This window comes from Vicugna pacos, chromosome 32 (assembly GCF_048564905.1).
Source record: "Vicugna pacos chromosome 32, VicPac4, whole genome shotgun sequence".
NCBI classification, from domain to species: domain Eukaryota; kingdom Metazoa; phylum Chordata; class Mammalia; order Artiodactyla; family Camelidae; genus Vicugna; species Vicugna pacos.
Genome location: NC_133018.1, coordinates 3,190,169 through 3,203,581, shown reverse-complemented (window position 1 = coordinate 3,203,581; position 13,413 = coordinate 3,190,169). Strand labels below are relative to the sequence as shown.

At 44.2% G+C, this 13,413-nt stretch overlaps 1 protein-coding gene across 2 annotated transcripts in view; it reads left to right on the top strand.

Annotated features, from left to right (window-relative positions):
• Nucleotides 1-13,413, top strand: part of SPECC1L (sperm antigen with calponin homology and coiled-coil domains 1 like) — a 112,544-nt gene that overhangs the window by 20,217 nt on the left and 78,914 nt on the right. For both annotated transcript variants that reach the window (XM_072952856.1, XM_072952857.1), the window contains exon 2: nucleotides 5,608-5,803. In XM_072952856.1, coding sequence (XP_072808957.1) covers nucleotides 5,645-5,803 — 159 coding nt within the window. In that variant the 5' untranslated portion in view covers nucleotides 5,608-5,644. The remainder of the gene's footprint in view (nucleotides 1-5,607; nucleotides 5,804-13,413) is intronic.

The following is a 13,413-nucleotide window of genomic DNA, read 5'->3' as shown; positions in this document are numbered from 1 at the left end:
CTGGAGAGTCCAGGGACTGACATGGGGGCAGCACAGACTTCGGGTGGTCCTCAGATCCCGGGAGAGCTGAGGGCTGAGGATTCTTTTGAGTGTGGAGTTCAGGTTCAGGTCAGAGAAAAGGAGTTACAGGGAAGGAGATGCCATTCCAGCCCCTCTTCCCGGCCCTCCACTCGGTGCCCTTCTGTCCCTCCTCTGCCAGGCATTGGGTTCGTCTTTAGGAAGGACAGGTCTGGTCAGGGTGGCACTGCCTTTCATCCCCTGTGCTCTGTGTCAGAGCCGGCCCTTCCCCACCTTCGAGGTCTTCAGGTGGCCCATGCTTTCTCTCACCTCTGAGGGGTATCTCCCACCCTGCACCCCTAAGGCAGAACCAGGGACGGGGCCTTCTCTCCCCCTGCACCTTGTGTGTGTGCTTATCTTGTGTTCTCAGTAGGATTTGTAGAGGGCGGGGACTTGTTCCCTGATGTACCTCACTCTTCCACTAGGCTCTGAGCCCCTGGAAAGACGGTGGTTTTGCGTTAATCAGCTCAGTGTGTCCGTGTGTTGATGCCTCGTCTGACCAGCTTCCCAGAGAATGGCTTTGGCTTGCTGCGGCACAGAGTAAGCGTTCAGTGACTGTTGCATGAATAATGACTTGCTTCCTAACTTCTCAGTGGTTAGTATCCTCCATTTTCTGTCGGTGATGCTGCATGTGGAATTTCCTGTAAACGGCCTCCAAAACACTTCCCATTTATAAGAGTCTGTGATTTGATTTTTAAATAACGTCTTATCTGCCATATGTGGAAGGTGAGAGATGGGCCTCGGTTGTCTTCCTTATGTGATGTCCTCATGGATGTGAAGGGAACTCAAGCTTCCTGTGTGGCTGTGGCTGTGTAATTAGCTTTAGGCAGGGCTCCAGGAGCTGTAAGTCCTGCCCTGGGACGTCCCGGTGAGAGGTCTGGCCACCCAGACTGCAGCCTTCTCACTGAACGTAGGCTTTTGTCTATAAATGACAGCACTTGTGTCTCTGCCCTTGGCTAACAAGAGAGTTGCTTGCATCCCAGGCGCCCACGTGTGGGGACACAGTGAGCTGTGCTGGGGGCGGTGCAGCTGGGCCAGGGTGCCTGCCCTGTGGGAGGGGCTCAGGGCTCTCAGGGTCTTACCCTGTTGGGGGAGCAGCGCATATATTTTGACATTTCTAAGAAATATTATTTAAGAAATACATGTGGCACACTTCATGGATTATTGTAGCTGAGATCATTCTTAGCATATGTAGACAGAAAGTGTCCATCCTGCTTTTGTGAGGAGGGCTACTTTTTATTTCCCTCCACACCTTGATTTTGCTGGACTAGAGGTGGTGTTGGGTGCTGACATAACACCCTTGTGTGAGGTCGGGGAGGGCATGGTGGTGACTCCCATCACACCCCTTTCTCCAGCTCTCAGACCCCGGAGCTGCTGCGAACTGTGCGTTCCTCACCCTCCACTCTGCAGTCTCCCTGGGCCCAGGCTGGGGCCAAGGTCTACTGCTGAATTATAATCTGTTTTTGAGGATCCTTGCCCTTAAAAGGGGTCATTTTAGAAAATCATACAAGCTTTTTTTGTTTGTCTCAATGCTCTTGGCATTTAATAGATGGGGTCCCTGGAATTCTAGACTCAATGAAGTGACCATTCTGTAAAGTGGAAACTTACCCTGTGATCTGCACAACTTTGGAACATCTTGCTGAGTAAGTTATGTGGATAGAAAAAAAAAAGCCTGTTCATAACTGAACCTAGATTCTTACTCTTTTTACACAAAGAAAGCATTTTTAAGTGTGTTTTTGGTATATATGGGACTTTTCAGGAGTGCAGTTACTGTAGGTGTTGAGGGGAAGTTGTTTGTTCTCAGCTTTATGAAGTGTATTAGGGTCTCCAGAGAGACAGAACCAGTATGATGTATTTACACCTACACACGCACACACATGCACACGCATCTAGAAAGAGATTTATTATTATATGGAGTTGGCTCATATGATTACGGAGGCTGAGGAGTCCCAAGACCTGCAGTCGGCCAGCTGGAGACCCCGGAGAGCGGGTGACGTAAGTTCCAGCCTCGAGGTTGGCAGGCTCTACACGCGAGAAGAGCCAGTTTTTCAGCGGGAGTCCAAAGGCGGGAGAAGACCAACACCCCAGCTCCAGAAGTCAGTCAGGAGGGGTTCCAGGCACTCAGCCTTCTTGTTCTACTCAGGTCTTCATTTGATCAGATGAGGCCCACCCACATTAGGGAGAACAGCCTACTCAGCCTGAGAATTCAGGTATTAGTCTCATTCAGAAATACCTTCACAGCCAGAGTAATGTTTGATCAAGTGTCTGGACACCCTGGGCTCAGTCAAGCTGACATACAAAATTAGCTGTCACACCAAGCGTGGTTCACCCTTTTAGAAAATCACGTTACTGAGAGTGTGCATGGTATATAGCATGGTGTCTAAGTTGCTAGTCCTGTGTGCCCAAGTCAAGACTGTTTGTAACTGTCAGATTCACAGTAATTCAACTTAGAGGTGTGGATTTTCTGTTTTATTCCTAGTATAGTATTGCTCGAACATTTACGTATTGAAATTCATATTTAATTTAAATTATTTTTTATATTATAGTTGACAAATTATGTAGATAATTTTAGAAATAATGTATATAATAAATAGGTTATCTTTGGATTTCATTTCAGTAGTAAAGGTATATTTACATATTTGTTAGAGAAAGGAGGTTTGGGTCCAATGTGGTGAGAACCATTGGTCTAAGAGATCCGGCGAGATTGCGAGCTGCCAGTCTCCTGGACCAGATGCGTCTCAGCACCTTTGAAGCTTCTCTGCCTCTCCTCTGCTCCCAAATCTGCACAACCATAGTTCTGCTCTTTTTCTTATCAGGTAATTTACAGTGTTGGGATCTACCTCCCACAAGTTCTGGTTTCACGTTGTCATTAGGTTGTTTTTTTAAATAACAGCTTTATTCAGAAATAATTCATATGCCACACAGTTTACCTATTTCAAATGTGTAATTCAGTGGTTTTTTTGGTATATTCACAGGGTTATGTTATTCAATATTGTATATCACAATCTAATTTTACAGTGTTTCATCCCAAAGAGAAACCTGTATCCATGTCTCCTACCCCTTGGCAACCTCTGATGTACTGTCTCTGGATTTGTCTTTTCTGGACAATTTGGGTCTGGTTTCCTTTATCTGGTACAGTGTTTTCAGGGTTCATTTGTGTTGTACCAGGTGTGCCCAAGTATAAGTCCATTGGATGGATAGACCACATTTTGTTTATCCATCGTCAATAGATGGACATTTGGAATTGAAACAAGAAGTTATTTTATATGTGGAAAACATATGATAATGTGTATCCAATAAGAAATGCATGCTCATAAGTGAAAAATATATATTTAAATGCTAACAAAGAATTCTGTCCTGGTTTAATGGGTAGAATTTTTTGAGGTTGTTTGTGTTGTTTTCATTTTTTGGCTGTTATGAGTAATACTCCTATGGACGGACATTTTTCCGTAAGTTTTTGTGTGGCCAGTGTTTTCCTTTCTCTTGGGCAAATATCCAGGAGTGGGATTGCTGGGTGGTATGGTGACTCTGTGTTTAGCCATCTGAGGAGCTGCCAGACTGTTTTCCAAAGTAACTGCAGCATTCTGCATTCCTGCCAGCTGCATGTGGGGGCTCCAGTTACTGCTCATCCTCGCCAACATTAGTTACCATCTGTCTTTTTGATTATAGCCATCCTAGTGGACGGGACATGGTAGTTCACTAGGTTTTAACTCTGGGACAGAGACAGCAGCAGGAAAGGGACAGTCTGTTATGATGTCCAATATGGTAGCTACCATGTACCTTTGAGTTTAAAGAGATTAAAATCAAATAAAACAAAAAATTCAGTTCCTCAGTCACACTAGCTGCATTTCAAGTGCTCACTAGCCTGTAATGGCTAGTGGTTACTATATTTTGGACAGCACAGACGGATACATTTGCATCACTGCAGTAACTTCTGTTGGATAGTGCTAGCCGAGAAGAAGTTAATTTGACAGCAGCTGGAGGAGTAGGCAGAGAATGGTCAAGGGTTTGGGGAGTGTGGAGAAGAGCTCAGACCTACAGTTTGGAGAAGAAAGCAACTTTGGGGAGCCATTTACAAGATGGGAGACGTTGAAAATAGAGGGTAGATATAAAGAGAAAATGGGACGTTGAAGGGAAGGTTCTTAGGATCTTTATTTTTAACTGTATTGTGCATGTTGTGGATGCTGCTTGCCTGTCTCCTGGTCATTTTCAGTGTCTTCTGGGAACTGTAGGAAACAGATGGCGGGGCTGAACCAGAGGAGCGCTTGCTCAGGGCTGATCACACAAATGGGACAGGAGAGTAGAAGGCAAGGGGGTTACGAGCAGGTGAGCGGATGGGCGACTTGGTCATTCCCGAATATAGCACTCTTTGTAGGAGCTGACCCGGGAGTTGGGGGAAGGCTGGAGGGCAGGCTCTGAGGTTTCGCTGTTTCGGTTGGTATTAATAATAACAGTGTTGCTTTTGCTCCAAGGCCTCATCACGGTGAGGGTGGAGCGGAGCCCCCTTGGCGCTGTCTCACTGTTCCTGCCACCAAACCAGTTGGCGCAGTTTGTGTTATGTCAGGCAAGATAAATCTGGTGCGTTCAAGCATAGTCTAGGCAGATGTTGACTGAAGCTATTGGAATGAGCCTTTTCTTTCCCCAGAGGTTGTTCTGTGACGTTTCTCTTTGTTTTTATCAGTGTGTGGAAATCTTCATAAAGTAGATCAGCCTCTGTTTTGTGCTCAAGGTAGCTTCTCAGCATCCTTGTACGTAAACTTCCTTAGATTCACGATAGGCTTGGAGTTTTGGTAGTTGTACACCTGGGCCAGGGTGTCTTTCCAAACATGATACTACTACAGAGACTGCTTTTCTAGCTCAGCCAATAAAGGTACGCTTAAGGGTTTTCCTGGATGAAGCTTTGTGTGCTGCCTGTGTTACTCCAAGTCCTTTAAGCTGTGAAACTGAGCCTGCTCACTCAGGCGGGAGGTTTGCTGTCTGCTCCTTACAGCTATATAGGATGCCCTTACTTTCTGAACCCAAACTTGAGGCTTATGTTCTGACAAGGAATTTTGCTGCTGCCTCTTGATACAAGAGATACACTGGGAGACAGATTTAGGCCCTGAATGTTGGAGTTTCTGGGATATTCTGCTGGCTTCTGTGGGGATATCACAAGAAATATTTGAAATTTAAGACTGTGCCGAATAATTTGGGAGATACGATCGCCTTAAAAGGCCTGCAAAATGGCTGATTCTCAAGTGCCGGGATGATGGTTGCTTCCTTAAATGCCACAGATAATGTAGTGTGTTAGCCTGTTCCATTAGAGATCTAGAATATTCTTTTTACTGACTGGAATGCACAAAATAATTTCAAATTAGTAACATTCAAGAAGGAAGCCTTGAAAACAGGGTGCATTCTGATTAACAAGCCTACAGATTTTTCAGGCTTTATTTTCTGTCACAACATCTAGCTTTCAGTTTTATTTATCACTTGGTAAAATCCTTCAGAAACGAATTTCTGAAGCGCTTTCTTGTAGTGTTGTTCTCGGTATAACGCCATCTCTCTCCACAGATTTGCTTGTAAATGCATCACGAAGAGGCAGCCCAGAATGAAGAAGACAAGCAGGAGTGTCGGCTCAGCGCCTAAGGTGTCCGGGGTAAGCAGAACGCAAGCCACGGACAAAACAAAACCCGAGAACAGCTGCCCAGCACCTGCAGGAGGCAAGGTCGGGAAGCCCGGCACTGGCACCGCAGCGTCCTTGTCAAAGGTATTCACCGGCTGACTGAGCGCGGGGTGGGTCTAAGGACGGAGTCTTAGGAGGCTGTTTGAGTTATTAAGTAAACTGTGTCTAGGATCACCCTCTGCTGGTGCCCTTGCAGAAAGCTCGTGGTGTGCTGTTCGCAGTCGGTGTGTTGGGGCAGCTCCTGCCTTTAAGGAGCTGGCGGAGTAAAGGATGCAGACGGGTCACATGACGAACAACTAAGACACAAAGCGGAAAGTCAGGCACTGAGAGGGCAGGAGGGCCGCGCAAGCCACTTCAAATGGGAGAACCTTGTGCCAAGCCCAGGAAGGCTTAGTGAGCAGAGTGTGTGCGCTCGGTCTTAAAGGATGGCCTGCTGTGACATCCCTGAGACCCCCAAAAGGGGTTTTTATTCCTACCCCAGCCCCTTACACTGTTACTGTAAACTGGCACTCTCTGACAGCTGACACAGTTCAATCCCAGTTAAAATTGTGTGGTATTACTTTAGTTAGAGCATGACTACTTTTCTTTACATTCTTTCCTTTAGAGGCTGGCTGAGTTGTTTGTAGAGGGTAGTGATGTGTTAGATCATGGGCTTCTGGAGCAGGCAGGCCTGGGCTCGGTGTGTGCAGGCTTCTGGGGCTGTGGTCAGGATGAAATGAGGGTACATGACAGTGGATGGCCTGTGGCCTGGCACACAGCACGAGCTTTGTAAGTGGCAGGTAGTAGCAGTTTTAGGGCTGGCTCTAGAAACTTCCCAGCTCAAGGTTGACTCCTGAAAGTAATACTCTTTCCACGGTGTTCTCAGTGTCTGTGTTGAGGTGTCCTGGGCCATTTTTCCGCTGGTCAGGTCTTAGAGTCACTGAACAGAGATCCATGCAATCTTCTTCCCATCTTTCTCAGTCCAGAGCTCATTTATTTGTTCTTTGCTTGTTTGTTTTGGGGTTTGGTATCTTGAGTCAAAACTCTGACTCTATGGAGAAAACCTGGAGAGGGTTTCTGCTAGTCTGATGGGGAAAACCAGCACTCCCTGAAATGTGATCTGTTTAGAAGCCTCGTGTCCAGGAAGGGCTTTGACAGACTGAGGCTTAATCATTTAAGAAGCACCTCACAGGAGCAGCTGATGAGGGACTTCCTTGTATGTGTGGAAAGATCTAGCAGGAAATGCTGGTTTTTCTGTTCCAGGGTTGTTGAAACTGAACCCAGACTTGCTCCGTGGGCTTGGGGATGCCACCAGAGTTTCTCCTTGCTCCAGCAAGGATGAGCTGCTGGGTGTCATCCTGTGGCCTGGAGGACGGTGCCGGGAGTGGACCTTGGCCTGCTTCCCGTAGTCTCAGTCAGCAGCCTGACGGTTTCCTTGGTGGCAGTGCTGCCTCTCTCTCTGCCCTCGCTGGTGACTCAGTGGCTGGGACTGTCTCCCAAGTGGAGTGCCCGTGTGCCAGGGCATCCTGTGACTTACGGGGTGCGAGGAGCGTGCCGGAGTGCTGGCCTGGGACGTGCACTGCCGCCTGCCTTCTGCTGCCTCCTCCTTGCTGGCAGGCGGTGTCTTAGAGATTCACTGTGGAGCGTGTGCTGAGCAGCGTGTCAGGTCTTCTGGGGCCTGGATCCTGAGCTGATGGCAGTTTGCTCTTGAGCAGTAAGTACTTCATTGTCAGGCAGAACTGTGTCCCTGCTGTGGCCAGTGTGTGCCAGCTGTCCACGGCTTTGGCTCTGCTGTGTTGACTGATTTGTGTAAGTAACCCTCTGTGTGTGTGCGTGGAGTGGGGAGGGTCGTAGAAGAGGGGAAGCTCTTTGGGAACACTTTGCCTGGGCTGGAGCGATTGCTTTTACTTAAGAAGAAGGAAAAAAATCGCTGAATAGAAATTGGAGTAAGACGGTAAGAAGGAAAGAAGAAAATAGTAAAAAATGATAGAAAAATTGGAAAAAATCAAAAGGGCTTGTAGATCCCACAAACTTAAATGTTTCATTTTTCTAAGTTGTCATAGTTCACTGTGCTTCTCTAGTGTGTGGTCACCTCCCACAGTTTAAATCCCTGTGAGTGGTGGAGCGTCAGTGACTAACCAGGCAAGTGCAGGTTTTGGCGTTTCATCGTACAATCATGGTGTCCGCACTCACGCGCCCCTGTGGACCTGCGCGCTTCTGTCATTGCGCGGGACACGCATCACTGCTCTCATGGGGCTGGGTACGGGCCGCCTTCCTCTGCTCTCTCGCTTCAAATCTCGTTTGAGGGTAGATCCAGTGAGTTGTTGCGGAAAGGACCCTTGTGATTTGAGCACCTCACTTCTGAGTGGAGCTTTTGTAAATAAGAAAAGAAGCACTCCTGCTGTTCACATTGTTCCCGCTCTTGTGAGTGGCTGGCTGACGTCTGACCTGGGGCCTTTGCCACAACCTCCAGGTCGAGGCAGTCTCCAGGCCCGAACTCCACAGGTGCTCACAGCTAGTCCTTGGGAAGCAATACACTTTCGTTGTCCTGAGGATACTTTTTCTAAAAATCGATAGATGAGAATTAATAAGCTGCAGTTACTTCGATTAGAGTTTATCAAAATGATTGATGACTCTCAGTGATGATTTGTGATCATACCTTTTCAGTATAAAGTTCATTAACAGTATGAGTGAGCAATCATCTCTGAAACTTGAAGGGTAAAAATTTTAAACTGATCTTAAATTTTGAGGTGAAGATGCAGGCTTTGAAGCTTGGACTTTACCCGGAGAAGCATATACTCTTTGGTTGTGGTATTTCATTATTTGTATCTGTCTGTTTTTACCAGATGACTTGTGTTTTGCATCTGTTATTAAAAAGTTGGCTAAAAATCTATTCTTTCATCAATTTCATTTTTTGGACTGTTATTTATGGGCGATGTTTATGTGTGAGAATATATGTATATTTACAAAATTGTGTAACAAAAATTAAAAGAAATAGGGAAAAATATCAGAGAGCCTGCTGGTACCTTTGTGTAAAAGGCAAGTTGGAAAGTGCAGAGTTGTTTTCTTGTTTTGTTTTTCCTTTTTTTATGAAGTGGAACCTACATCCAGAGAGGTTCGCAAAGCATCTGTGTTGGGCCTCCTGAGTCTCCACAGGGTGAACACACGTGCGGCCACCAGCCAGGCTAGGAAACAGCCTCCCTGCCCCTCAGCGCCCCCGACTCCCACCCCCTTCATCAAGTCCCTTCCTGTTCTCTCCAGCGGTAACTGTCACCCTAACTCTTCCCCAGAGGTTCATTTTGCCAGTTCTGGGTCTCTGTATAGATGTACTCGGACGTGAGGTTCTTTTGGTTCTGCATCGGTCATGATATCACCCTGTTGTCACCTGCAGCACAGCTCCTCCCTTGCTGACTACTAACACGAGGTCGTCCACCTCACCTGCCCTGGATGGACATCTGTCTGGAGTTTCTTTTGGGGCCATTAAGAACAGTACTATTGTGAACATTCTTACACATGTCTCTTGCACACACATGCACCCATTTCTGTTGGTTCCATAACCAGGAGTGAAATCACTGGCTGGTAGAGTACACAGTGTCCACCTTTAATAGATAGATGGCTGAATCATCTTCCAAAGTGGTTACCAGTTTGAATAGTCTCAGCTGCACTTACACCCCTCTTTTCATTGTATCCGTTCAGGTGTGTGTAAGGGATTCAAAGGGGCTTTAATCTTCATTTGCATATTATCAATGAGATTAAGCACTTTTTCATTTTTTTTTTTAAATGTGTTTAATGTATAGTAGATATCCTCTTATGTGAAGGGCCTGTTCAGATCACTTGCCCATTTTTCTGCTGTGGTATCTTTCTTCTCAACCATTTTTTGGTAGTAAAATGCGCATAACATTTACCATCTTAACCATTGTTAAATGTGCAGTTCAGTGGCCTTAAGAACATTCATGTTGCTGAGTAACCTTCACTGCCATGCATCTTCAGAACCTTCTCATCTTCCCAAACTGAAACTCTGTTCCCATCAAACACCAACTCACCCCACCTACCCCAGTCCCTGGCAACCACTGTCCTGCTTTTTGTCTGTGTGAGTCTGAGTACTTCATATGAGTAGAATTATACAGAGTTTGTCTTTTTGTGACTGGCCTATTAACCTCAGCATAATGTCCTCGGAGTTCATCTACAGTGTAGCATATGCCCAGTTTCCTTCCCTTTTAAGGCTGAGTAATATATCATTATGTATAGATCATATTTTGTGTATCCATTTTTCTGTTGATGGATACTGAGCTGCTTCTACCTTTTGGTGACCCTACTTTCAGTTCTTTTAGGTATATACACAGAAGTGAAATTACTGGGTCATATGGTAATTTTGTTCTTAATTTTTTGAGGCACGACCATACCATTTTCCATAGCAGCTGCACTATTTCATATTCCCACCAACGGTGCACAAGGGTTCCCATTTCTCTGATCCTTGCCAGCGCTTGCCTTTTCAGGCTTTTTGGTAGTAGCCATCCTAACGGCTGTGAGGTGGTGCAGTGTCTCTGCTGACTTCCAGGCCTTCACCTGTTCTAGATGTGAGCCCTGTGGCATTTACATGTGTTGCACGCGTTTCACCCACTCTGTGCTTTCTCTTTCTACTTCTTTGATTGTGTCTTTTGATGAATGGAAGTTCTTGATTTTTTGTTTTTTGTTTGCTTTTGGAAGTTCCTAATTTTAATATAGTCCAGTTTGTTAATCTTTTCTTTATGCTCAGATTTTTTTATGTGTGTGTATCTGAGTGTTTTGTTTATAAAATCTTTTCCTGTCCTGAGGTCAAGGAGATAGTCTCTTACACATTTTTTCTAGAAGCTTTATTATTTTACGTTGTATATTTAGGTCCTCAATCTATCTGGAATTGATTTTTTTAAAGATGTTTCTTTGTGTGTGTGTGTGTGGAGGGGTGGTAATTAGGTTGATTGATTGATTGATTTCAGCGGAGGCACTGGGGATGGAGCCCAGGACCTCATACACGCCAAGTGCGCGCTCTGCCGCTGAGCTCTGCCCTCCCCCCGCCAGTTGGTTTGGAAGACTGTCCTCCACGTTTGGGTTTGTTAGTATCCCTGTGATTAGATTGGGGTGACACGGTTTGGGCAGTAGTCCCACAGAAGGCATGTGTGTTGGCGCAGCGTCTCCAGAGGCACATGGGTGTCAGTCTTTCATTCCTGGTGATGTTGATTTGGTTAAGATGGTGTCTGCTAGGTTCCTCCGTTATCAGGTTACTATGTTTCCTTTTGTAAAAATAAGTATCTTATTAAAAATACTTGGACACTTTGTAAATGTCTTTTTCCTCATCAAACTTTCACCCTAGTTTTTAGCAATTTTTGGTAATTCTTTCCAGAATTATTACTATTTTTGTCAAATGGTAATTTTCTAATTCTGTCATTCCTGCTATATTTACTAGTTGGCATGCTACTGTAAGGAAGAGTTTTTTACATTCCCCCATTTTGTATTTTCATTTATATTAGTGAGGACTCATGGATTCTTACTCAGTGAGCTATAAATTATTAGCATCATTTATTTTGATGCTCTGATTGTCCCCTGTTTGGCCAGTGGTGGTCCCTTCAACTGGCTCCTGGGTCCTTTCGGTATGTTCCTCTTATTCTTTGAGCAACGTCTTTCTCTCTGGCATGGTAAATTGCCTACTTTCCAAGCCCATTCCTAGAATCAACTTTGTCTTTAAGGAGGCCTTAATCTTTTCAGTAGAGGATAGAACTTAAACCATCTGAAAGCTAAGTGTGCTCATGGCTTTTGAAAGTGTTGTTTTTGGAAAGCACACGTGTATGCACATGTGTGCATCATACAGATCTGGGTCAATATCTGTATCTGCTTCTCTTTATATGCATTAAAACCTCAGAGTTCACACTGATGCTTCCAATTTCAGTTGATATACAAGGTTGATAGTAGCCTTTTCCACTTTCCACAATTGTAATCCCTTCCTCCGACAGTAGCTTTCATTATCCAAAATAGATTTACTTATTTTACCAACCCTAGAATATACAGAAAATAGAGATTTGCTCACTGATACCACTGCAAAAAACAGATCTGCCAGCTAGAATTCAAAATGTATACTTTTTCGTTTTTAGCTTGAGAGTTTGAGGATTTATAGTCAAAATGCTGTGTTCAGAAGATACATGGATTATCCCCTGCCCTGCCCCATGTAATTATAATAGTCATTAGAAATGCAATTGGGTCCATCTGTTTCAATTGTGTTCCATTTTAGGGTTCCCCTCACTCTTGTTTATCTACTCCTTTACCATGAGCATGTAACACACTCAGTCACAACTCCAGGAGATGCGCTCAGAGAGGGGCCCTTCCTCCCCCACTCCTCCACACTCTCCCCGCCTGCCAGTTGGAGGTGAGCAGTCTGATTTAGTTTTTCTTTAACCTTCCTGTGTTTCTTTTTGCATAAGTGAATAGATGTGTATTTTTTATTTCCCCTTTCTTACACAAAAATTGACATAATTAGGTATACTTTTACACTTTGCTTTTTTATATAGTCTGGAGATACCTCCATACCAGTTTTTAGCAGTCTTTCTCATTCTGTTTATATTTCCTTGCATGGATGTACTATAGTTTATTCAACTGCTTTCCCACGTATAGACCTGTAAGGTGTTTCTAGTATTTTGCAATTAGAAACAATGCTGCAATGAATAACTTTATGCACATGTATTTTTGTGTTATTGGAGGAGTGTCTTCAGTTGAATTCCTAGAAGTAGAATTGCTGGGCAAAAGGTAAATGCATATGCAGCATTGTTAGACGTCACCATGTCCTTCCGTAAGGCTCTGTCTGCCCAGTCGAGTCCTCACCAGGAATGACGAGAGAGCCTGCCCCCACACCTTTCGCGGAGGGGCGTGTCTTGCTTTTCTCCCTCTTGCTGGTCTGATGGACGCGGCGGCTCAGTGCTGTCTATTTGCATTTCTCCTAGTGTGAGTTAGACTGACCATCTTTTCTTGTACTGTGTGAATTGATTGTATGTGATTGTGCACTTTACTCACTATTCTTTGTGGTTTTTGGTCTTCTTCCCCATGATTTTTAAGAGTTCTTTGTGTGTTAGGGATATTAGCCCTTTATTGGTGAGGTATTTCAAATATACTTACCTAGTTTCTCGTGTGTGGTTTCTTTTCTTTTCTTTTCCTTTTTTTTTTAACTTTGCTTATGATAATTTTTTAGCCATACAGTTTAAATTTTTTAAAAGATTTTAATTTTTACTTAGTCAGATTTTTCAGTTTTTTGTTTTAATCATTCAGGATTTTGAATAATAGAAAGACTTAGAATTTGTTTTTGATATCGTGTAAAATAGGGCTGATTTATTTCTTCTTTCCTTTCTGAATATGCAATTGACCTAGCACCACTTAGTGAAAATCCATTTTTCCTGTACTGCTTCTTTGGTCATAAGTACAGTTTTTTTCTGAATTCTTTTCTGTTCCACTGGTTAATTCGTGTGCCAGTATTGTGCTATTACAGTTACTGTGATCATTGCATAGATTTTGATTTGGTACTCTGATGTATGTTTAACTTTTCTATTACTTGAAGACAAATTGTAAACAGAAGTGTGACAATTAAGCCACTTTTTATAGGACTATGTACGTGGTCTTTAGATGTATTATTATGAAAGAAAAGAATATTTAACTCATGGAGGAAGGAAAATTAGCTCAAAGATGATTTTAACTTT